The sequence below is a fragment of the Hevea brasiliensis genome, chromosome 1 (genome assembly GCF_030052815.1).
Source record: "Hevea brasiliensis isolate MT/VB/25A 57/8 chromosome 1, ASM3005281v1, whole genome shotgun sequence".
In the NCBI taxonomy this organism is placed as follows: Eukaryota; Viridiplantae; Streptophyta; class Magnoliopsida; order Malpighiales; family Euphorbiaceae; genus Hevea; species Hevea brasiliensis.
Genome location: NC_079493.1, coordinates 22,363,153 through 22,387,652, shown reverse-complemented (window position 1 = coordinate 22,387,652; position 24,500 = coordinate 22,363,153). Strand labels below are relative to the sequence as shown.

Below are 24,500 nucleotides of genomic sequence, written 5' to 3'. Positions count from 1 at the left end.
AGGTAGCCCATAAACATATACCTAGAAGGGGGATTCATTGAAATGAAGTTCCTCAAAAGCCAAATCTGACAAACACTTTATAATGGAGATGTGATGGGTTTTGAATGGTTCATGGACGATTTTGAATCATGACATTTGCATCTACAACATGTTCAAACCCAAAAATAAACATATTCTATTGTTTCCCAAAGACTATGAAAGCCCTTCATGTTTTCCATGATTTGGAAAGGACCGCCCTAACAGTAGCTATACTGAGATTTTTTCCATAGATGACTTTGCCTACTAAAATTTTCTTTTGTTTCTATGAGTCCTGTTGATTTGAAGTGGTTAACTGTAGCACTGTGTCTTTGCAATTGAGTTGTTGTGTCATATCAATTAGTTGTGACATATTCGCTTGCATTTGGTCAAACAAGACACTGCCCAAAGTAAGGAGAGTAAAGTGATTGTATGGGGAAAGTAGTTGGAAGATAGTAAATGAAGTAGGGACAAGATGGATGGGAAGGAGGGGCTTAAGAATGTGTTGGCACTCTTAGACCTAAATCAAGAGGCCGGAAACTAAGAAGAAACAGCGCAAGTTGTCCTTGGAGAGAGAATGTTAAACCTTGATCCTACTTTACCCTGGACAGGTTCGAAGGGTTAAAGTTGTCTTAATTCCAAATTCTAGAAACTCATTTTGATAATAATATATTATTAATTTTTATTAAAAATTAATTTATTTTATGTATTTATATATTTAAATATTATAATTTTAATATAAAATATATGTATATTATTATAATTATGTTTAAAACATATATTTTTAACATATAATTTATTTTTTAATAAATAAATTTACATTGTATGATGATAAATTAAAATTAAAAAAAATTTCCACGGGAAAACTTATCTTGCCCCGCACATTGGAAGGAAACTTTATTCTCTGCAAGGAAGGAGCAATTACCTATCCTATTGCTATCCATGCTTCGTAGAGAAACTAGTTAAATTCTTATGACATGCACACATTTAATAAAAATTAATTTTTTATTTAGCTAATTTAAATTTTAATATTGTATTTTTTATTTAATATTTCTATATAAATTAATTATTAAAATTTATAATATGCAACTGTTTTAATACTTTATTGTTAATCTTTATATCTTATTTAGGTTTTTACTAAAATTGTTTTTTTATCACTTTTTTAATTGATTTTATGTGAAAAAATAAACTAATTAACATATATAATTAATTTTTTCATATGGAAATACCAAATAAAATTCTGAATGCTTTATTTATATATATATATATATATATATATATATAAACTTCTAAATTACTTGTGTTAATATATGTCGTTATTAATAATTTTAATTTATATATATATTTAATTTTAATATATAAAAATAATATAATTTTAATATATTTATTATAATATTAATAAGATAACTATTAAATATTACTTAGATTACATGTACTCAATGGAAACTCTAAGTAGGCTGAAGCTAAAGAAACCAACCTAATTCGTTGGAAAATTATAAAGTAGATCTATGTACAACTAATTAAACACGATGTCGTATTGATATTTCTATTTATATGAGCCATTCGAACACAAAACCCTACTTCCATTTTGCAACCCTTCTTTCTTTCATCTTCAGCGATATTCATTTCCATTGCAACTTGCAGAACGCATAAACAGCGCGAGTGCCTCGGCGAATTCATCGGGCGGCACCGAATGGGCGGAGGAGAACCACTGGTTAGCTCCAAGGCGGAGCTGAAACGCAAGCAAAAGCTCAAAAAGAAAGCGAAATCGGGTGGCTTTGAGTCCCTAAACCTCAGCCCCAATGTCTACCGAGGAATCAAGAGGAAGGGTTACCGTGTCCCGACACCCATTCAACGCAAGACTATGCCTCTCATCCTCGCTGGTTCCGACGTTGTCGCCATGGCTCGCACTGGCTCTGGTAAAACCGCAGCGTTTTTGCTCCCTATGCTTGAGAGGCTGAAGCAGCACCTGCCTCAGGGAGGTGTTAGGGCTCTCATTTTGTCGCCTACAAGGGATTTGGCTTTGCAGACCTTGAAGTTCACTAAAGAGCTTGGCAGGTTCACCGGTAATTTGAATGGAATTAATCGCTGTGGAAACTTGGCTTTCTATGCGCTCTATTTCTCTCTTTTTTTTTCCCCTTTTTTTTCTATCTTCTATTAAAAAGAAAGAAGTGAAGGCCTTAATTACTTCGTAGTACTTTATTTAGTTGTTTGTTCAATATTGGGATAGATAAGCATTTCTTCTAGCAAAGAATGTATGTTACATGAGCCAAATGATACTTAACAAATGCCAATTCATTAGACATTTTCAGGTCTTTTAAATATGGATTCTGGGTTGAACTTGTCCCTAGCATCAAAATGAAGCTTAGTAAATTAATCACCAGCCGCTGAGTCCTTCTCTACATGTTTTCTTGAGTACTCTGTTTAATGTTCCTCAAACATGGAATGTTTTAATTCTTTTTTCAATTTTGTAGATCTTCGTACTAGTTTATTAGTCGGTGGTGACAGCATGGAAAATCAATTCGAAGAATTAGCACAGAATCCAGATATTATCATTGCAACTCCTGGTAGGCTTATGCACCATTTGTCTGAGGTTGAGGACATGTCTTTGCGGACAGTGGAATATGTGGTTTTTGATGAAGCTGACAGTCTATTTGGCATGGGCTTTGCTGAGCAATTGCACAAAATCCTAACCCAGTTAAGTGAGAATCGGCAGACCTTGCTGTTCAGTGCAACTTTGCCAAGTGCCCTTGCTGAGTTTGCTAAGGCTGGTCTACGAGATCCTCAGCTTGTTCGACTTGATCTGGAAACTAAAATTAGCCCTGATTTGAAGCTGAAGTTCTTCACCTTACGACAGGAGGAAAAACATGCAGCATTGCTATATTTGGTAAGGGAACATATTAGTTCTGAGCAGCAGACATTGATATTTGTTTCAACGAAACATCATGTGGAGTTCCTTAATATTTTGTTTCGAGAAGAGGGCATTGAGCCTTCTGTATGCTATGGTGATATGGATCAAGATGCTCGCAAGATTCATATATCAAGGTTTAGAGCGCGAAAAACTATGCTGTTAATTGTGACAGATGTAGCTGCAAGGGGCATTGACATTCCATTGCTTGATAATGTCATCAATTGGGACTTCCCCCCAAAACCAAAAATTTTTGTCCATCGAGTGGGGCGAGCTGCAAGGGCAGGTCGGACCGGTACAGCTTTTTCTTTTATGACAACTGAAGATATGCCTTACCTTTTAGATCTTCATCTATTTCTTTCAAAACCAATCAGGGCTGCACCTTCTGAGGAAGAGGTTTTGCAGGACATGGATGGAGTAATGAAGAAAATCGATCAAGCAATTGCAAATGGGGAAACTGTTTACGGACGTTTCCCTCAAACAGTTCTTGATCTTGTTTCAGATCGAGTTCAAGAAATTATTGATTCATCAGCAGAACTGACTTCTTTGCAGAAAACCTGCTTGAATGCTTTTCGCTTGTATACAAAGACAAAACCTTTACCAGCAAAGGAATCCATTAGAAGAGTGAAGGATTTACCCCATGAGGGTTTGCATCCAGATTTCAAAAATGTTCTTGGAGGTGGTGAATTAATAGCATTGGCATTTTCTGAGCGCTTGAAAGCATTCAGGTGAACCTGAAAAGTTTTCCCTTAACTTTTAATTTTTCATTTTCATTTTCAAGTAAGAATCGAAGGATGTTTGCATATTTGTGTAACATTGATAATAAAATGCATGGATTGTTTTAGGCCCAAGCAGACTATACTGGAAGCTGAAGGTGAAGCTGCCAAATCAAAGAATCTGCAGGTAACCTGCCCATTTAAAATCTGCTTGCAATGTACTTAATTTGTGAATGTAAGCTCTTGATCTAAATTTGAAACTATATATGCTTTCTTAATTCTCATGCTAATAAGAATAAGTTGGAACTTGGAATCATTATATCCTCTTCCTTTGTTGTTGAAACTTAGGAAACTTTTGTCCTTGATGTTTTGTGTCCTCATTATTTTCTATCGTTATTCATTTTCATTATTGTTTTATATTTCCATTTTCTTTTACGTTTAATCATAGAAGATCCAATTTTACAATTTTACTTGGCCTTTAGGGGCATCTGCATTCTGCATCTTAATTGTATTGTATAATCCTTTGTATTTTCTGGTGTTTTGTTGTTCACGTTAACTTGTAACTTTTAACATTAATATAAATAATTCTGAATTTATTGCGCACATGTTTCTCTGTATTTAAAAAGGTGCTCCTCTTTATTGAGTTTCGCTTTGATGTTATGGCTCAATTCTAGGGTCCTTCTAGTCAGTGGGTTGATGTGATGAAGAGAAAAAGAGCCATTCATGAGGATATCATTAATATAGTGCATCAACAACGCTCAAGCAAGCAGATGGAAAGGGTAAATATATTACTTGTAACTTGAATTGCAGCCATTATTCTTAATGCTTAGTACAAATTTATGTTATAATCCTTGACAAAATGGTTTCAATGCTAAGAAATAATGAATCACCCCATGAGATTAGCATTTCATATATAATTTTTGTGCTGTATCTTTTTGTAGTCACTTACCTGAAGAAAAATGCTTTCAGGAACATGTACTGGTAGGGCTGGCCACAGTTTGGGTTGGGCCTTGAACTGGAATGGTTAAACCTGGGACCGGAACCACCTTTTGGGGGTTGCGGGGGGGTGGGTGGGGAAGTTCCTTACCCCTTTGAACCTTGAACTGTTGACGGGAACTGGCAGTTTAGCCCAGGGATAAGGTCTGGTTCAATCCACCATTTTTTTCAAAAAAGAAATTTTGAAAAATTATTTCAAATGTTGGTGCCTTAACCCGAATCAAACCGGAGCCCAGAACTGTGGTGAACCGGCCACCTTGGACTGGTTCAGTTTCGGTTCAGCCACGAACTGGAACCACCAATTCTGACTGTGATCCGGACTGGAACCGGCCCCTGGCAATATCTGTGTAGGGATATTCATTTTTCAGAAGTTTTGCGTGAACTTAATGTTATTTGCTCAAGTTCTGAGTGTAATAGTATTAATGAATAACATTGTTCAGTATAGATTATTGTCTTTGCCAAAGTGGTATTATTATAATAAATACAGGTAGCTTGATCTCTCATTCCCCTTTTAACTTTGCTCTTGACAAAAGTTTATGGGGCTCAAATCTTTACTGTCCTAGCCTTGCTGCATAATTAAAAGTTCAAGCCTTGACCTATCACCTCTGTGGTAGTTACTAGCATTTTCATTATTAGGTTTGGACTGTTTAACTATTTTTTACTTTGGGTTACGGTCTATATGTGCTTGCTTGATATTTGTTGGTTGTAGCTCCTTATTTTTTTTCTATTTCTTGAAGAATCAAATCTTTTGGTACTTGTAGGAAGCTCAATCTGAAATTACTTCTTCAAATGGAAGGGGGAAAAAAGGTTTGTTCCTGTCCTATGTATACTGTATCCTCTCTTTAATGTCTTAACTCTCAAGTATTCATTTGGTAATAAAATAAAATATCTTCTCGTAAATAGAATAATTTTTTTTTTCTCTTTTGATGCTAAATGGTAATGATTTATTTTGGATGTTAGAAGCTCGAGGTTCTAAAAGAAAGGCAAGGAGCTTCAAAGATGAAGAATACTATATAAGTTCAGTACCCACGAATCATGTATGTTATAGCACCTGTTATATCCTCTACTATAATTCATCTAGTGAGTTTTTTAGTATAATACTCTCTATCTAAGCTGTGAAATGCATTTTACATCCAGGATGGTTTTGTAATTTTAGTTTATGTGGGAGGCACCTCATTTGGTTCCTTTATTGAGGGTTATATATTTTACTTAATAAAGAAGAGGCACTATAGATATTGGAAATCTTGGCTAACTAATTTGTCTTGCATTTTGATGCTACTCTCAGCATACAGAGGTAGGCCTTTCAGTGAGAGCTAATGAAGGCTTTGGATCAAATAGGTAAACTTTACGAATGAATTGTTGAGTACTGTTTTGTGAATGAATTGATCTGGTATGATCTTATTTGGTTAAAATTTTTTAGTGTTTTCTTTTTTTTCTCACTAGTTGTTGGAAATAATCTTATTAGGCTGGACACTGCTGTCCTAGATCTGGTAGCAGATGATAGCCAGGGCATGCAGAAACAAAAAACTGTATACCATTGGGATAAGGTACTTGAAACATTTAAATCATGATGTTAAGTGATTCTTTTGTATGAATGAATTTTCTTTTTGATTTATGAATCCATATTGTGGCAGAGGAGTAAGAAGTACATCAAATTGAACAACGGTGAACGTGTTACAGCTAGTGGAAAGGTACCTTTTTGACCTTCTGTTTTGATCTCTATAATGAGATCTGTGATTTTATTGTAAATTTATGGCATCTAGAAAAAATCTATATTAAAACTTGTTAAATTTTGTGGATATAAAAATGCAATTCTACTAGTAGAATTTATTCTCTTTTTTCCTCTTTAAGTTTATTGTATCTTTAAGATGTGTGATCAGGCAAAATTCACATTTTCCCCTGTGATGGAACTTTTAGAGTTTTGGCACTTATTAAATCTTTTAACATTTGTGTACATCTTGCCTTACTAGTTCGTACTACCCCATAAGATTCTCTGTTGTTGTCTGTTCCATAATTGTGATCAAACAACTCATATGTCGCTTGGCTAGGAAAGAAAAGATGTGTATTCTGTTATGCTTCTCATGTTCTTAGCAACTCAACTCAATTCAACTCAACTAAGTCTTTATCCCATAAATTTGGGGTCGGCTATATGGATTTGTTTTCTTCACTCTGAACGATTTTGGGTTAAATCCTTAGAAATGTGTAATGCTTCTAGGTCATGTTGTACTACTCTCCTCCAAGTCAATTTAGGTTTACCCCTTTTTTTCTTTCTATCCTCTAACCTAATGTGCTCTACTTGTCTAACTGGAGCCTCCGTATGTCTACGCTTCACATGACCAAACCACCTCAATCTCCCTTCTCTCAACTTATCTTCAATTGGCACCACTCCTACCTTTTCTCTAATACTCTCATTACGGACTTTATCTAGTCTAGTATGGCCACTCATCCACCTTAACATTCTCATATTTGCAACTCTTATCTTAGATGCATACGACTCTTTCAGTGCCTAACACTCACTACCATTTAACATAGCCGGTCGTATGGCTGTACGGTAAAAATTTACGATCACATAAAACTCTCGTGGTACGTCTCCACTTCAACCATCCGGCTTTAATCTTATAACTAATATCCTCCTCACATCCCCCATCTACTTGAAGGACTGAGCTTAGATATTTAAAGTGATTACTTTGGGGCAGTATCACTCCATTCAAACTAGCTCCTTCCTTATCGCCAGTTTGGCCTTCACTGAACTTGCAATGCATGTATTCTGTCTTCGTTCTACTTAACTTAAAACCCTTTGACTCTAGAGTACTTCTCCAAAGTTCTAGCTTTCTATTGACTCCTTCTCGTGTCTCATCTATCAGAACAATATCATCCGTAAACATCATGCACCAAGGAATACTCTCTTGTATATGTTTCGTCAGTTCATCTAAAACTAATGAAAAAAAGTAAGGGCTTATGACTGATCCTTGGTGTAATCGAATTGAGATCGGAAAATCTCTTGTGTCCCCTCCCACTGTGCGCACAATAGTAGTTGCTCCTTCATACATATCTTTCAATACTTGTATGTACCTAATAGATACCCTCTTTTGTTCTAACACATTCCATAAGACCTCTCTTGGAACACTATCATAAGTCTTCTCCAAATCAATAAAAACCATGTGTAGATATTTTTTCACGTCTCTATATTTCTCTATCAAGCTTCTAATGAGAAAGATCGCTTCCATAGTTGAACGACCGGGCATGAAACCAAATTGATTGAGAAAGATAGAAGTATCATGACATAGTCGATGCTCCACAACTCTCTCCCATAACTTCATAGTATGGCTCATGAGTTTAATTCCCCTATAGTTTGAGCAACTCTGTATGTCTCCCTTATTTTTAAAAATAGGTACTAAAATACTCTTCCTCCATTCATCAGGCATTTTCTTTGAGTTTAGAATCTTATTAAATAATTTAGTTAACCATGCCACTCCCATATCTCCCAAATACATCCACACTTCAATTGGTATTTCATCGGGTCCACAGGCTTTACCCACTTTCATTCTCTTAAGTGCTTCTTTTACTTCTAAAGATCTAATCCTTCTAGTATAATTCACATTCTTTTCTATTGTTCTATAATCTATATTCACGCTATTACCATTTTGACTATTATTAAAGAGATCATTAAAATAATTTCTCCATCTTTCTTTAATGTCCTCATCTTTCACCAATACTTTTCCTTCATCCTTAATGCACCTAACTTGATTGAGATCTTGACATTTCCTTTCTCTCCTCCTTGCTAATCTATAAATATCTTTCTCCCCTTCTTTAGTTTCAAGTTTCTCATATAACTTTTCAAAGGCCTGTGCTCTTGCTTGACTAACTGCCTTTTTTGCCTCTTTCTTTGCTATCTTGTACTGTTCATATGTCTCATTATTATCACATTTAGGTAATTTCTTATACCAGTCTCTTTTTCTTTTCACTGCCTTTTGTACTTTCTCATTCCACCACCATCTCTCTTTTGAGGGTGGTCCATGTCTTTTAGACTCTTCAAGTACTTTTCTAGCTACTTCTCTAATCTTTGATGCCATCTGTATCCACATATCATTGCCCTCCATATCCAGCTTCCATACTTCGGACTCGAGAAGTTCATTTTTGAACTTCACTTGCTTTACTCCTTTGAACTCCCATCACTTTGTTCGAGCTACACTATTTCTTCTGATCTTACTTGAATTGTTCCTAAACTTGATATCCAAGACCATCAACCGATGCTGACTTGTTAAAGCCTCTCCTGGAATGACCTTGCAATCCTTGCATAGAGCTCTATTTGTCTTCCTAGTTAAGAGGAAGTCGATTTAGCTTCTATGTTGCCCACTTTTGAAAGTCAATAAATGTGACTCTCTTTTTATAAAGTAGGTATTTGCTAGTATTAGGTCGTATGCCATAGCAAAATCCAGGATGCTTTTTCCCTCCTCATTTCGACTGCCAAAACCAAAACCTCCATGAACATTCTCATAACCTTGTCTATCACTTCCTATATGCCTATTCAAATCTCCAGCAATGAAAACATTATCTTCATTCGGTATGCTTTGCATTAAATCATTCATATCTTCCCAAAATCTTTGTTCACTCTCACTGTCTAGTCCTATTTGTGGGGCATAAATACTAACTATATTTATTGTTTCTCCTTCTAGTACTAGCTTTACTAGTATAATTCTATCTCCTACTCTTTTCACAGCTATTACTGCGCCTTTCAATGTCCTGTCTATGATTATGCCTACTCCATTCTTGTTTCTCTCCTTTCCTGTAAACCACAGTTTGTACCCTGAATTACCCACTTCCTTACTTTTCTCTCCTACCCATTTAGTCTCCTGAATGCAAGCAATATTCACCCTTCTCCTTTCCAAGGTATCCACAAGCTCCATTAATTTTCCTGTAAGTGATTCAACATTTCAAGTACCAACCCTGATCCTCCTCCTATCCTGCTCCTTCCTAATTGGTCTCCTTCTATAATATCTTCTATTGTTTTCTATATCTATCTTGTGTTCTGTTCTACTATTTATTCTACTATCTGTCCTATGGACTAACTTCTTTAACCACACCCGTCCATGATGTGGGAACTCTTGCTCACTTAACACTACACCCGGGCGCTGGCATGGCGCGTCACTTTCGGTGAATGCGCTACACCCTTACATATTTCTCACTACACCCGGGCTCCGATGTAGCGCGTCGTTAGTAGAGGACGCCCCAACGTTTATATCATTTGAATCCATATCATAGGGTGTGACGAAATTTTTACGTTGGTTGTCACCTACTGCAACTCTCCTCCTTTATCCGGGAATTTTATTTTTTGTTATTTGGAAAGCCTACAGAAAAGTAGGGAAATGGGTAAAAAATTTACCTTTTTAAGCCCAACACCTTATCATTCACTTTTTGAAGGGTGAGAAACGTTTGATAGTAATTTCCATTTTTTCTCAACTTTTTATCTCCCTTTATTTTCACCACTTTCCAAATGTTGTAGAAGGGGTAATCCTCTTCGCCCTTTTTGCCTCATCCTACTTTTTTCCCAAATAAAGTTTAAAGGTGTTTAGATTGCATCAATATAAGTTATCCCTAGATTATGAAAAAGAACTAGACTGAGAACTTGGTTTGAGGCATGCTACAACTTATTTCTCTTGTGGCTCCATATATGCACTCTTAGTGCATATACATTATATTTATATAATTCTATCTGTACAAGTTGTTTGTTTATCTTTTTTCTCTGTTTTTGTGCTGGTTGTAGATTAAGACAGAAAGTGGTGCAAAAGTAAAAGCTAAGAGTACTGGGATATACAAGAAGTGGAAAGAACAGTCACACAAAAAAGTGTCTCTTAAAGGAACTAGCAACGAAGGGAATGCTGAGCAAACCTCAAGTTTCTCAGGTATTTCTATGAATTTGGATTTTCCTGTTTGCTGTTGTATGTTAACATTTCTCTCGGAAGTTATTAAACTTTCTTGCTTTATGATTTATGGCATTCATTATTTTTATTAATTTACTTGTGTATCAACCTAAAGATTGCTGAATAGTTTTTTTCCCTGTTGCCATTAGGACTTTTTAATGCATTTGGTTATCCAGTTGGTGGCTTTTTTAATAGTGCAAATCCTTGAGTTGATCGAAATAAGTTTTGTTTGCAGGAAACCATCAATTACAAAGAAATAATAGGAAGTTTAAATGGGGCAGGAAGAATCGCTCAGTGCCTAATGCTAACTTACGTTCAGAAATTAAAGATCTTGATCAAGTTCGGAAAGAAAGGCAAAAGAAGGCCAACAAAATCTCCCACATGAAGAACAAAGCTGCCATGGGTAAAAAATTTGGTAAAAATGGGAAAAAAGGCAAGGCAAGGAAGTAAGGTTGCTTTATTTAGATGATGAGAAAACTTGTGATGCAAATATAAGAGGAAGGCAAAGAAGCTTGCCATATTCAGTTGCTTTATGATCTGGCCATGAGGATCTGAGAAGATTGATAAAGTTTTGGCTTCTCCAAACATTCTATGAGAGCATAATTTTCATGCATTATTTCTAAGTCTAACAATGGACATATCTTTACTCAAGAGAGTTAGATTGTCATAGTTTTCTGCATTTGGCAGTTTATAAACGGCTGTGACAAGAGAATATATTAAAATTTAACTAACTTTATTTTAATAATTATTTATAAATATATCAAATTATTAATTATAATAATTCCTTATTATTATTTTTTTAAAGAGATTATTAATTTTAAATTAATTATTATTTATTTAACATTATATCAATTAAACACAGGCCAATTTTGGTTAAAGCAATTTTGAAAGCCACATTTGTTGACAGTACGAGGGTGAAGTAAGAGCTGATTGTTGAGCAATGGAAGTTGGTTTTTGACATTCAACTGTTTAAATGAAAATTGAGGTTTTAATTATTAATTTTTTTTTATAAAAATGGAAAAAATATTCTATTAATAAAAAATAGAGTAAAAAATAAATATGATTTAACATATTATATTTATACAAAACTAATTATTCATATAAAAATAATATGAATTCATATAAAAATAATATGAATAATTTAAAAATTTTAATAATATTAACAGAATGTATAGAATTTAGAAAATTTAATATTGTTAGTAAAGTATATAAATTGGTCATGTACATATATTATTATAAATTCAATGAAGGCCGTAATAATTGAAAGGTCATATAACGAAAATTAGTCATTTACTCTTATCATAAAAATGAATTATCATAAAATAAATAAATAAAAAAATTCGAATTAGCAATCTCTTTGCTTTATTCACCTTAAAGATGAAGGAATTACCCTGATCGACATATTTTCCACATTTGATCGCAACCATATTAATTATTTTATTTTTTTTTCTCAACTCAAATTAGCAACTAATTATCTCTGCAAGTATTAACAATTTACATTTAAATTTTACTGTCATGTAAGAACTTGCCGCTTAGAGAGAGACATAGCAAATGATATTGATCGATTTTATTGCCCATTACAATGATGTTAGGTAAAAATAATAATAATAATAATGGATTCAAGTTTGATTTTAATAAAGGAGCTATTGGTAAGGATAGTCTTCTAATTTTCTCCGTTAATACGCATGTCATATAATGCACATGAAATTTACTCATTATAACATCTAATTAGTGTTCCCAAAGTATATATCGGATTAATTAAATTTGAAATTAAAATCGTTGAAAATTGAATTAATTAAAATTATATTGAAATCTTTCAGTTTAATGTTGTATTTTTTATTATAAAGATTGAACAAAAATTTAATTGATAAATTTAATTAAAATTGAATCTAAATTAAATAAAAATCGAAATGGAATTGAAATTAAGGCCAAATTGATTTCAGAATTGAAATCGAAATTGAAAGATATTCTAAAGTCTGATTATGTTCTTGATTTTACTAAATCTTAAATTGAACTGTATTTCGACTTGAAATCAATCCAATCGGAGCGGTGACCACGTGAGAAGATCAACTTGTAAAATATACCAAATTAGTATTAGATTTCTAATAATTAAATGTCTAATTTATAATAAAATAAAATAGAAGTTCAAATCCTTTTATACACACAAAATAATATAAAAAAAAAATATCATGTGATTTCATACTTCGAATGATCATAATTTTATTTTTATCAATTTAGTATTTATATTTTTTTTATAGTTAAACCATTAATTATCGTTAAATAACACTAACACGATGAACATAGAGCAAGCATTGTGTGACACATGATAGATGTGGCACCCACATGACACTTTTATAGTGAATATATGATATTCATGTATTATCATGTTAACGTCGTGTGTTCATCATGTCAATATCATTTAATAACATAATAATATATTAAATTAATAAAAATTAAATAATGATCTCTGATATATTAAAGCATGAAATAATATGATATTTTTTAAAAAAAAATTTCCTAATATATTAGGGGGTGGGGGAATGATTTTAAATATTGGGTATTGTCGATGGAATATTTAGTGTTTATAGAAATAGAATAAATGCTCCAATAGGAGGGAGAAAAAAGAGTTTTTGAGCCAATAATATAGGGCCAAGTGGTGAAAATTAATAGAGGAATCGCACGTATCAACAAAAGCGGGAAGTGTACAACGCTTATGAAGCTACCGCTAACTGCTTTTAGGTTTATAATAACGTTAACTTCGTTTGTTGCTTCCTCCTCGCCGCACACCCAACGTCCACACTACTCTTTCACTCCCTTTCTCACTGGTACTTCTCTCTCCCCTTGCGTACATGTGTCTCTATATGTACCTTTCTCTTCGATTCTGAGCTCTTCCTTTCTTTTGTAGCTTGCTCTGCTTCTCTCTTCTCATGTTCAAGCCTAGCTTCTTTTTTTTTTTTTTTTTTTTTACTTTTTTTTGCTTGTCATTTGTTTTAGCTTGATGGCTGTGATCGGTTTCAGTACAGCTAGAAATGCATGCCAAATTTTCTAAACTGGCTTGATTACTTGTCTTAATATTTCTCTACGTCAAGTTTAACAATTCTACCTTATTTATGGAGGGTGGGTTGTGAACCTTTTTTTTTTTTTTTTTTCTTTAATATTTAATTCAAAATTTTGGTGTTATGGTTGCTGGGTTGTTTTTATATGCTGTCAAATGATTCTGGGTAATGCTTGGAATTCTATTATGTTATCAAATTCGTGGTATTTTTTTTTTTTTTTGATAATGTGATTATTGCTTTACAAAGGCTCGTTGTTGCAGTGACATCTTTGTGGCTTTTCTAGGAAGCAGAGATTCCGGAAATTTTATATAGTTTTGGTTTATCAGAAATTGTGAGACTTGGAGCTTCAGTATCAATAAAATTGTCATATAAAGTGCCACAGTTGTCTTTTAGAGTGCTCAAAGCTATATGTTTGAATACCAAGTGGACATATAAGGAAGTTCTAGTTGAAATTTGATAGTTCCAAACTTGAAGTGAATGACTTCTTCATTCCAAATAAAGTTTTGATTGCCAATGATTTCTCCTCAATTTTTTAACAGATCCTCCTTTTACTTGTTCTGATTTTCTAGTGGAGATATGGCAAAAAAAAAAAAAAAAATCAGTGTTATTATTATTTAGTTTTTGTTCTGCTTCTTGAAAAGTAATTTCTTTATGGTTCAGGATTTGATCTGACACAATCGATTAACTAACATAGCTGGTTCGGTCTCTTCTCAGGTTAACTATAAAGAACTTGCCTTTTCAGCTTTGCTTGTTAATAATTTGAAGCATTTGATGGAAATTGATCCATTAGTTCTGGCTCAGATTGTTCTATGGCTTCTGGACAGCCACTAATGGATATTGATCCAGACAATAAATATCATACTAGAAAAGTTGAAGTTGGTATAGATGACAAAACTAGCTTGGCAAAATCAGATGGGATGAGTTCAAGGTGCATAAATAACAGTGGGGAAATAGTTGGTGAGAGAAGCACTCTGTTGGATGAACAAACCAAGCCAATGAACCTTGAGGATGTAGAAGTTGACATAACTACATATAAAAATATTAATGAGACCAAATCAGCAGAACCTGAAGATCCAGATGCAACTGAATATTCAAGCTCATTTGCCGACACTCCTGATGATACCGAGAAGTGTTCTGGAATAAGTGAAACTGAAGTAGAATCACAATTTTTTGATGACAGTGATTTGGCATCCCCATATGATGCATTCAGTAGCATTTTTCAAACAAGGTATGTTTCTGTTCCCTATGTGTGTGTATATGTGTCAGAAAATTGTTTGATTATTTGCTAGTTCTGTTTTACTATAATATAACGGTATATCTTGAATGAATGCTAAAAACTTTTATTTACCAGTGAAACTGTAGCAGTTAAAAATAGAACACTATGATCTACGCAGTTAGAACTTAGCTTTTTGCCTTTCTTTTCCCACGTTTTTCATGTTGCCTTTTCACAGTGTGTTTCAACCTACAGTATCTATTTGGTTTATTTGGTCATAGATCTCTTCTATCCTTCCTTTCATTTGGTCATACATCTATATTATCCTCTTTTTATCGTGTCAAGTCTTATTCTTGGTAAGTTAACAATACCTAGTGCTTCTTTCCAGGTGCATCAATATGTTCATTTTCTGTTGTTATACCATGGTCTCGGAGCCTAGCTCTTGTATTTCTTCTCTGTGTGCCTCAATACTACTCGGAGAATTTTTGGCTTGCTTTTCTAGGGGAAAGCCATTCCCAAGTCATGAAATGGCTTTCCAAATTAAACAGACCAATGAATTTATTTTACTTGCTATACAATTATACATACATTATCATATATTTAGTTATTTGTTGATCTTGCAGAGGAACTTTTGTATGAGGAGAAAGATGTTAATAAATAATTTATTAATTGGAAAATGGAGGTATAAGTAAAAATGTTTAGGCGGGTTTGCATTTTGGGCTCTTAATGATTGAAGCGCTGCTTAAAATTAACATCAATGTATAAACAATCTCTTATAAGATAAAATCAGTCATTCATTTCTTCCAGGCTGATGTTGCATGATTTGTTATTGGCATTCATTTGAAGGATACGGCCTTGTGACTTGAAAATTATCAATATATTTAATCCGGCACCATATTGATCAAATAATGAAGATGTGTCCTTGACTGATTTAAAGAAACTGCTACACATTGTCATGAATTTAAGGGCATTTCTCATCTAGACATAATAACTTATGTCCTTCTGTCATTATTTGCATGATTTTCCCACATTGTTAAATGTCTTAATTTTGGAGAGTCCCTCTTAATATTTTGCTCTTTTCAAAACTTTGGAACAAACATTTACCCTTTTGGGCCAAAGTAAATAACACTTTATTCAACTTACTTTTCTTCCATCTAGGAAGAAGAAGTTAACAAATCATTGGAGGAGCTTTATACGTCCTCTGATGTGGCGTTGCAAATGGACAGAACTGAAAATTAAGGAAATTGAGTCTCAAGCATTGAAATATGCCAAAGAACTTACAGCAAATGAACAGAGAAAACATTCACAAATCTATCAATCTACACGTGAAGATTCTTGTTCGAAGTCATTACCATTTTCAAATCAATGTTATAGAAGAAGGGCCATAAAGAGGAGGAAACGAAAGAGAATAGAAGATACAGCTGATACAACATCGTATATGTTACATCATAGCCTTTTTTCGTATCTGGGTATATGCTTCTTCACATATGCATATTGTGGTTTAGCTTCTTCACTCTCCACCTCTTTCTTCTCAATGTTTTTCAATTTCACTTAATGATTTATTGCAGAAAGCAAGAGATCCAATCCAGATGGAAGTTCAATGATCGATGATTTTGAAAATACAGGTAACTGTTTCTGTAATATTTTGATTTGTTTTCTGCTTCGTGGCATAAAACTACCTGAATAATGGCCATAGCTGCCTAATTCTTAGCATTGCAATGACTTCTAATTTATGTACTTTTGCAGCACTGTCAATACTAACCAGTGCAGCTTGGTGTTTTCATAATATGTTCTGATGTTTGTTCTCGTTATCATTTAATACATGTGTTTTAACTCTTAACAATTTTCAATAATTTTGTAATTGACTGGTATTCATTTGGTATAATCTTGGATCAGCAATTACAGAACATCATGCTGATTGCAATGATAAATTTGGCAGTAAAAATGAACAATTATCTTTTGAGCTTGAAGATGGTGATAATTCCTTGGAGCCAATCCTTTGGAAAATTGAAATAGTGCAATCTCGGATTCACAAGCTGAAGAATCAACTTGATGTGGTGATGTCAAAAAATGCCGCTAAGTTTTCTTCCTCTGAGAATTTAAGCCTTCTTGCACCTTGTGATGTGCAGACTAGTTCTGCTCGTAGTCCTACATTCTCTGCTGGCAATGGAGAAACAATGTCGGTAGGAGCTATGCATAATGCAAATCAGCATATCTCAGGTTATGATATTGGAGATTTGGTTATGCCTGATAGTGCAATATCAAGTTATGGAGAGGCTATTCATGTACCTGATATAATTGAGAGCACAGTAGGAATGTTGGCTGCTGCAGATGTTACCTTCCACCAGCCACAAATTGGAGATTCATGTGAAGATGTAAGAACATATAATTACTTTTGTCTATATAAATTCTGTAATTTATAAATGCTACTATCTAATTACTGATTGATTTGATTAAATGTGGTTTTAAAATTGAAAATGGGAAAATTCATTGAGCTTATATAGCCTTAATTATTTTTTTTAAAACAACATATATACCAAGAAAATATCATGTGCTTGTATATGTTATTCTAAAATTGATGCACCTTTCCTTAAAATGCAAATTTGTTTTAGAGATAGGTTAACTATTTTTTACTCAAATGACAGGAAAATAGTTCATCCTTCATTGAGCTTATGTAGGAAGATAGGAAGTACCAATCTGATAACATATATGTAATTGCAGGCTGCATCATGACTTTTTCAACTGCTCCAAGTAATTTAATGTCAGAGATTTTCGTTGCTTGTTCCATAATTTATGCAAGTCTATAAAATTTTCAGTTTCTAATAATTCTTTCAAATTCTATCTAAATTTAATTTCACATCTTCTTTTTGTGCCATATTAGCTCCTTTGCAATCCTTGCTTCAATGATTTTCACTCTTCTAGAATTTTTTGTGATACTTAAACCCTTAAGATTCTTTTTAAAACCTTTATCAGCCAGATTTGCTCCTCTTCTAAGATGTTGGATCATTTGGATTTAAATCTTATGTTTCATGGAACCTGTCTCTTTGCAATGCATGGTGAAGGCTGCATATATCTGATCCTCAAGAGCCTGCAAAACTGAAAACTTTATGCACTGGGAATAAGTTGTTTGATGGATAGAATGCTTCTTGTGATTTTGATTATCTTGAGATGTTGAAAACAATAAAGAATTCATTACTTACACGAGTGCAAAATGTATTAATCACTTTAGTCTATATGTACTTTGTTGAATTTGCAGATAGTGGATAATGTGCTGATACATACTGAAGCAGCTGAGGGAGAGACACACCCTTTCATAGGGACGAATAATCAACTCCTAGAGAAGCATCACGAACCAGATAAAGGGGAAGAAGGAGAAAGCACCAATCCTTGTTCAATTTCTACCACAGAACCAGATCCAATGGCAAAAACCATTGTGTCACAGGGGCAATCAACTCTGAAATCATGTTTAGCCTCAGATTTCCAATTTCCAAAGAACAAGAGAAAGCGAGGAGAGAGGAAAGCTGGTTCAGGTGGTTGGAGCAAGAAATGTTCAGGGGAGCCTGATAGCCAGTGATTTGTGGGAATTCTCTATCAAAACGGCTTGAAAAGTTTAAAATGCATGGCTTTTCTAATAAGCTGCAAGAAATGATAGTGGCCTTATTCTTGAAGCTTTGTCCTAATAAACATCATATAAAACTTCAGCACCAGCTGATGGTAGCACTTGCTGGTCAAGAGCATGCCATTTGCACCTGTGCCAGGCATAAAGACTGGTTTTTGGAGACTAGATTGTATGAGCAGCAGTGGTTTGTGTATTGATTCTGCTAGTTTTTATGCTAGGTTTAGTCTGAAAACACGAGTGTATCACTAACATCTGGCAAGTTGAGCCAATTATGATCCAATATCAAGAACTAGTGTGCATTTCTATTTTCATGAAGGCTGCTGGATTTTGATGACTGTTTGTGGCTGTGGAAACAAATAAAGTCCTGTATCTCCTGGCAGAGGCTTTGTTTAGGCCTTCAAACTGTTAATTTTACCTAAGTATTCTGTCTTCTTCTTTTTCCCTCCCCCGTGAATCTGGATGACTATTAAGAGTAGACAGTTCCAATCTATTCCTCGTGATTTCAATCAAAGTCTTTCATGTTTTGACACGGCAGTCGGCGAAGATCATATTGTTCCTGAAAACCAAGTGTATCAGCATTGAAATAGCTTGAAGTCCAGAGTAACTGGAATCCTTGATGATACTTTTTGATAATTTTAATATTAAATAATTTTAATATTTATAATAATAATTCTAATATTAAATAATGTTTATTCACCATATTTTTCAATTTCTTTTTTTAATTAAAATTAATAAATAATTTTTAATATTTAAAATTAATATATATATATATTTTTTTTTATTATTAAAAAAATATTTTATTAGATATGAACTTATTTAACTTATTAAAAAATATATAAACATATTTTGCTCGAAACTTAATTTTAAACCGTGAAAATAAGAGCTTATTAGGACTTTTTCTCAAAAAGTTTTTGTCAAATCCCATTTCATTTTTCTCTTTCAGAATAATTTCATCTTATTACGAATTCTTTGTGTGTGTATATATTAAGCTATTTTTTTCTTTAAAAAAATATTTTTCATTTAATGTTGCTCAATTTAGAGAGTTATTTCAATTTTATCTCATAATTTTAATTTATATTGTAAAAATTCATAAAATCATCCTTACATATGTTGGTAAATACCCCCATTTGTCAGCGGGCAAGTTATAAATATTACTCACTTAGCTTTACAACTGATAATAAATTTTATTTTATTTTAATTATTGATCTCTCTAAAATAATTTATATTATTTTATTATGATGTGAATAATATAAAATATTAAACTTATTAATTTATTATTATATATTCAATAAATTTTGATATATTGGCATCCATAGATTTTTTTTTTTTAAGCTAACAACACATTTTTTGAATATAAATTATTAAAATTTCAAAATATATAAGGATGAGGACAATTTTTGCTCTGAATTTTTTTTTCTCATGTTTAATTTTGTTCATTTTTAAGTTTCTCAATTAACCCAAACTTTGAAATTAAGCTTGGATTAGCCCCTCCTCTATATAAATAGCTAATATAAATAGCTGATGCTTCAATATTGTTTGAAATCAATTTCATATCAATATATGAAAATCATAAATCTTTTGATACTACTTCCCTCTATATCATTTTAATTAGATATCTCCGATCGAAATAGATGAAAGTATAATCCTTAATCATGTTCGGTCTTCTTTTCTCAATATTTTTTATTTATAACTTATTTTTTCTAATGAACCTCAATAATATACCTACTTAAGAAAAGTTGTTATTTTATTTTATTATACTTGGATAAGATGAGAGTTAATTAACGCATCAACAACTAATTCCTTCATCTCAAACTAGTTGAGATCGGTTATATGGATCCTTTTTTGCCATTTAATTCTGTTAAAACATGAAATTTAATTTAAAAGTCATAGAAAATTTAATCAATCTCTCAATGGGTTAAAGAAAAAAACATATGGAAATTAGGATAACATTCATTAATTGTTTGGTTGCATTTTCTTAAAGCTAAAATTCTCTTGAATTTCAATGTATGTCCTAAAGAGCAAACCTTAATGGGTAACTTAGTTCTACAAATGGGCAGATAAGTTTGCTTATACGCCACTCTATTAAAAAGAAATGAGAAGAACTTTAAGAGCAAGTGATCTTGCTAGTTGCTAGTGGTTATTTAATCTATATCACACTTTACAAAGTTAGGTTGTTTTATGACCACTTACTTCCCCATCTCAACACACATACTAAATCTAATGTTTCCTTTTCTTGCCTTTCTCAACCACCATTTCCTTCTCTTGATTTGCATTTCCTCTTTATAGATTACTAATACTAAAAGTTTACAGTTATTGCATTAACTTCTCACTTCATTGCTCAAGTATGGGCTCTTGATTAGGCAATTTACATTCTTAATTTCTCATATCTATGCATGGATAGTGTTTTTACATATTCATGCATGTAAACGGTGATTAGTGATGTTAATTTTAAGAGTGCAGGAAGTAAGTATAAAGATTGAGCTTATTAGAGTTGAACTAACCATTATTAAAATGTATAACCAACTAACTAGTTAATTGGCCTCGTATACACATTAGAGATAAAATAAAAGAGTATCAATTAAAATATACGGAAATGTGTTAAATTAGTAACGAAAAAGTCAAGTAGATATAAAATGACGTAAATGAAATGGTATCCAAAATTTATAATTTTTTAGTATTAATACGAAAATGATCTCAAACATAACAGTATTAAACCAAATCCATATAACTGATCTAATTAATTTAATATTAGGATTTAATTATTATTTTAGTATTTAATATTTAAAACATTTTGTCGTTAGTTATATATATAAAATTTTAAGAAATATAAACTCATTTTCAAGGTAATATAAAGCTAAAAGAATTAGATATAATTATAAATAAAATGTCAAAAAAAAATTATGAATTTTATATGATCAAAGCCAAATTTGAATAAGTAAATCATGGATTTGATGGCATTGGCAACAGAGGAGCTACCAGTTTACATCAATGAGTGCTTCTTACCTTAAGACATCATATATTTTAATGGATTTCATGGTTCATTAACTAAATTGGTATGATTAGCATGTTATTTTGTCATTTTTCTAACTGATTAGTGTGGTTGATTGCATAGGTTTCCTTGTTATATTCATCCACAGTTGATTTAATCACACAGAAAATGTAATTCCACTTTGCCTGATCTGACACTTTTTGGTAAAAAGTGTGATTTGGTTATCATGTATACAACCACTACTACTTTCCACCTTAAAGATTTTATCAACTTCATTTATTAATTTACAATAGGATTAAAGTTTAATCACACCCATGTACTTATTAAAAAAATTTAATTTAGTCTATTTTTAATTTTTTATTCAATTTAATTCAGAAATTTCAATTCAAGCTTAATTTAGCCTAAAATTTAAGAAAATCAAGAAATTAAACTTCTTAATTTTTGGACCTCAATCAAAAAATTTAATCTTAAAATTAAGAAATTAAACTTTTTATTTTCTTTATTTAAACTAAGAAATCAAGAAATTTAGCCCATAAATTTTAATTTTTAAGCTAAATTCAGCTTAAATTAAAATTTCTATACTAATTTTGACAAAAAGTTGAAATGAGTTAAATTAAACTCCCCTAATAAATACAGAAGCTAAATTAAATATTTTATCATTTACATTTTAAAATATTTAATATATATATATAAATTTATTAAGAATTAGATTTTATTTTTTATTACATAGGAAGAGGAGGTCAACATGAATCTTCAAGATTTAACATATATAAAACTATCATTGGATTATGTCCATCTCTGTGAGAGTTATATTTTATTAATTTCATTAAAATCAAACTGATCGAATAAGATTTATTATTAATAAGACTGCAGTTTAAAAAAGTTATATAATTAATTATTTCATAATAGTAAGGTTTTAAATTTGAGTTCTAATAGAAGTTAAATAAATATTAAATATAATAATTTTTATAAAATTTATTTTATGAATCAAGTAAAATTTTTCATATTAGTGGAATTAATCAAAAAAAAAAAAAAATCAACCCTTTAATTGTAGACCTAAGCTTTTGATTGGTATTAATTTCACTCACAGTCTTAACCTTAGCCCTTCAATTTTTGCCCACAATGAACTATATTTCTCAAATTTGTTCAAACCAAGTGAAATAAAATAATAATATTAATAATAATAATAATAACAAGTGGTTCATCATGTCATCATTTGACTTACATATAGATTTTTTTTTCTAATTTTTATAATATGTCCTAAATTTAATCATATATTTCAGTTTTCAGTTTTATCATTTAATTTTAATTTATTATTAAAAAATTTTCAGTGATGAGTAAATTTTTTTTTATAAAAAATAAATCGTTATGATAATATTGATATTTTTATGATAGACTTAAATTATTGTTAAAACGGTTGATTTTTTTGAATGTAGAAGGAAATAAAAAAAAAAGTAATTTCATTATTTTTTTAATCTAAAATCTTGCTATAATAGATCAGAAAGATTTTTATGAAATAAAATTAAAATTAAAAAAATTTTTAATAATAAATTAAAATTAAAAAATAAAAATAAAATACGAAATAAAATTTAAAGATAAAGTATAAAATTACCCATTTTTTTTTAAATATATAGAACTTTGAAAGAAAATAGTGTAGGGAACACAGTTTTCTTCTAAGTAATGATTGTTCATGACCTAAGATAAATCTCTGTTGCCCTTAAATTTATCTTATAGGATATGCTTTTACAACTTAAATTGTTTTTTATTATTATTATTTGCATTAAAAAAAATCCACCATTGACTTATAGCCAAGTTTTCAAGGCAGGCCATTGATTTTAGATACCAATTAGCTCACCTCTTTCAACTTTTATGGTGAACTTAGCACACCAAACACATCTTTCAACTTCATGTACTTCACCTTTAAGACAATTTTGGTTGAACTACCAAAAATATATATATTTTTCTTAATATAAATGACAAAAATGACTATTGGAGATAAACAATTTTGAATACATATCCATAAAAAATAGTAAATTTTATTTTAAAAAATAGTAAAAATTTAAATATTATAATATTCTACCCTTATGATAGAGTTGTAAAATATTTGAGAAAACACATTGAGTAAGATTTAAAAGTTTATATTTTATTCTTTTTATTATAGTAAATTTTTTTTATATTGTCTATGAACATAGATCTTACGATCGAACTACGTAAATTTTATATTATTTTTTTTCTCTTTTTTTATAATGTATTTATATAATTATGTATGTATCTTAAATTTATATATCTACTATAATAAAATAATATATTTCAAGTGATGTATTATTGATTTTTAAATTAAAATGTCAATTTTAGTTTAAAATTTAAAATATTTATTCATTTAATTTTTAAAATTAAAATTTAAGTTAATCGAGTCATTTTAAACATATCAATTTCGGATTAAATTATATAAATTATCAATTTCATTCATAATTAAAATTTTTATTTCGCAGATTACTTGAATTTAAATTATTTTAAATTTTATATAAATTAAAATAAATTATATAAAATTTTGAGTTAAATAAATTCAAGTTAAATTAAAATTTGTCACTTCAAAATACAAAGGATTTGCTCCCTTGGCCTAACTGGTTCATGGACCCAGAAGAATATTATTGTCCTATAGCAAGGTGGGGCAGTTGTCCAGGTGTCCCGTGTCTTTGGGAAGCCATGGAATAGCATGTTTTTGTCCCTCAGTTCTCACGTGCAAGGCAATATTACCAAAATTCGTATGGCATAATCATGTCAATCCCATGCTCCAACTTTTCACACCCATGTAATAATATTCGGATCCAATGGCTCATATCACATAGGATTCTATATGCGTGTCACTGGTCCCACCATCCTCCTCATTTGGGCCCACAACATGATGTATTGTACCATTCACTTTCTAAAGCATTGTTGAGCTGTTACTGTTAGGCATCACCGATCAGCGACAGCGCGACCCACCAGCTCCAAACTCCAATGCTCACGAGAAAAACAGGAGAAAAAATCAGGCATTTTTTTAACTAATAAGCATTGTTTTATTATT

At 31.6% G+C, this 24,500-nt stretch overlaps 2 protein-coding genes across 5 annotated transcripts; both read left to right on the top strand.

Annotated features, from left to right (window-relative positions):
* The first annotated feature begins 1,589 nt into the window (after positions 1-1,589).
* LOC110670908 (putative DEAD-box ATP-dependent RNA helicase 29) lies at positions 1,590-11,360 on the top strand. 2 transcript variants are annotated; one of them, XM_021833211.2, is made up of 11 exons: positions 1,590-2,081; positions 2,490-3,651; positions 3,769-3,826; positions 4,314-4,418; positions 5,397-5,442; positions 5,599-5,672; positions 5,921-5,973; positions 6,101-6,182; positions 6,270-6,326; positions 10,400-10,538; positions 10,792-11,360. In XM_021833211.2, exons 1-11 carry the CDS (start codon positions 1,709-1,711, stop codon positions 11,004-11,006), a joined length of 2,364 nt encoding a protein of 787 aa, XP_021688903.2. In that variant the 5' UTR covers positions 1,590-1,708; the 3' UTR covers positions 11,007-11,360. The 2 variants fall into 2 exon arrangements, with proteins under 2 accessions (XP_021688903.2, XP_021688902.2); XM_021833210.2 differs by having other exon boundaries at positions 1,591-2,081; positions 5,596-5,672.
* Positions 11,361-13,295: 1,935 nt separating this feature from the next.
* LOC110670859 (uncharacterized) lies at positions 13,296-18,887 on the top strand. 3 transcript variants are annotated; one of them, XM_021833143.2, is made up of 7 exons: positions 13,350-13,381; positions 14,273-14,326; positions 14,414-14,840; positions 15,984-16,294; positions 16,394-16,450; positions 16,722-17,200; positions 18,082-18,887. In XM_021833143.2, exons 3-7 carry the CDS (start codon positions 14,422-14,424, stop codon positions 18,397-18,399), a joined length of 1,584 nt encoding a protein of 527 aa, XP_021688835.2. In that variant the 5' UTR covers positions 13,350-13,381; positions 14,273-14,326; positions 14,414-14,421; the 3' UTR covers positions 18,400-18,887. The 3 variants fall into 3 exon arrangements, with proteins under 3 accessions (XP_021688834.2, XP_021688835.2, XP_058000614.1); XM_021833142.2 differs by lacking the exon at positions 14,273-14,326 and having other exon boundaries at positions 13,296-13,381; positions 14,327-14,840; XM_058144631.1 differs by lacking the exons at positions 13,350-13,381; positions 14,273-14,326 and adding an exon at positions 13,521-13,673 and having other exon boundaries at positions 14,327-14,840.
* Positions 18,888-24,500: the final 5,613 nt, after the last annotated feature.

Coding starts and splice junctions, on each gene's coding strand:
- LOC110670859 (XM_021833142.2), top strand. CDS start 14,422: ATGGCTTCTGGACAGCCACTAATGGATATTGATCCAGACAATAAATAT. Junction 16,451..16,721: donor CGATGATTTTGAAAATACAG/GTAACTGTTTCT, acceptor ATCTTGGATCAG/CAATTACAGAACATCATGCT. Junction 17,201..18,081: donor TTGGAGATTCATGTGAAGAT/GTAAGAACATAT, acceptor TTGAATTTGCAG/ATAGTGGATAATGTGCTGAT.
- LOC110670908 (XM_021833210.2), top strand. CDS start 1,709: ATGGGCGGAGGAGAACCACTGGTTAGCTCCAAGGCGGAGCTGAAACGC. Junction 5,443..5,595: donor AAATGGAAGGGGGAAAAAAG/GTTTGTTCCTGT, acceptor TTTGGATGTTAG/AAGCTCGAGGTTCTAAAAGA. Junction 5,974..6,100: donor GAAGGCTTTGGATCAAATAG/GTAAACTTTACG, acceptor TAATCTTATTAG/GCTGGACACTGCTGTCCTAG.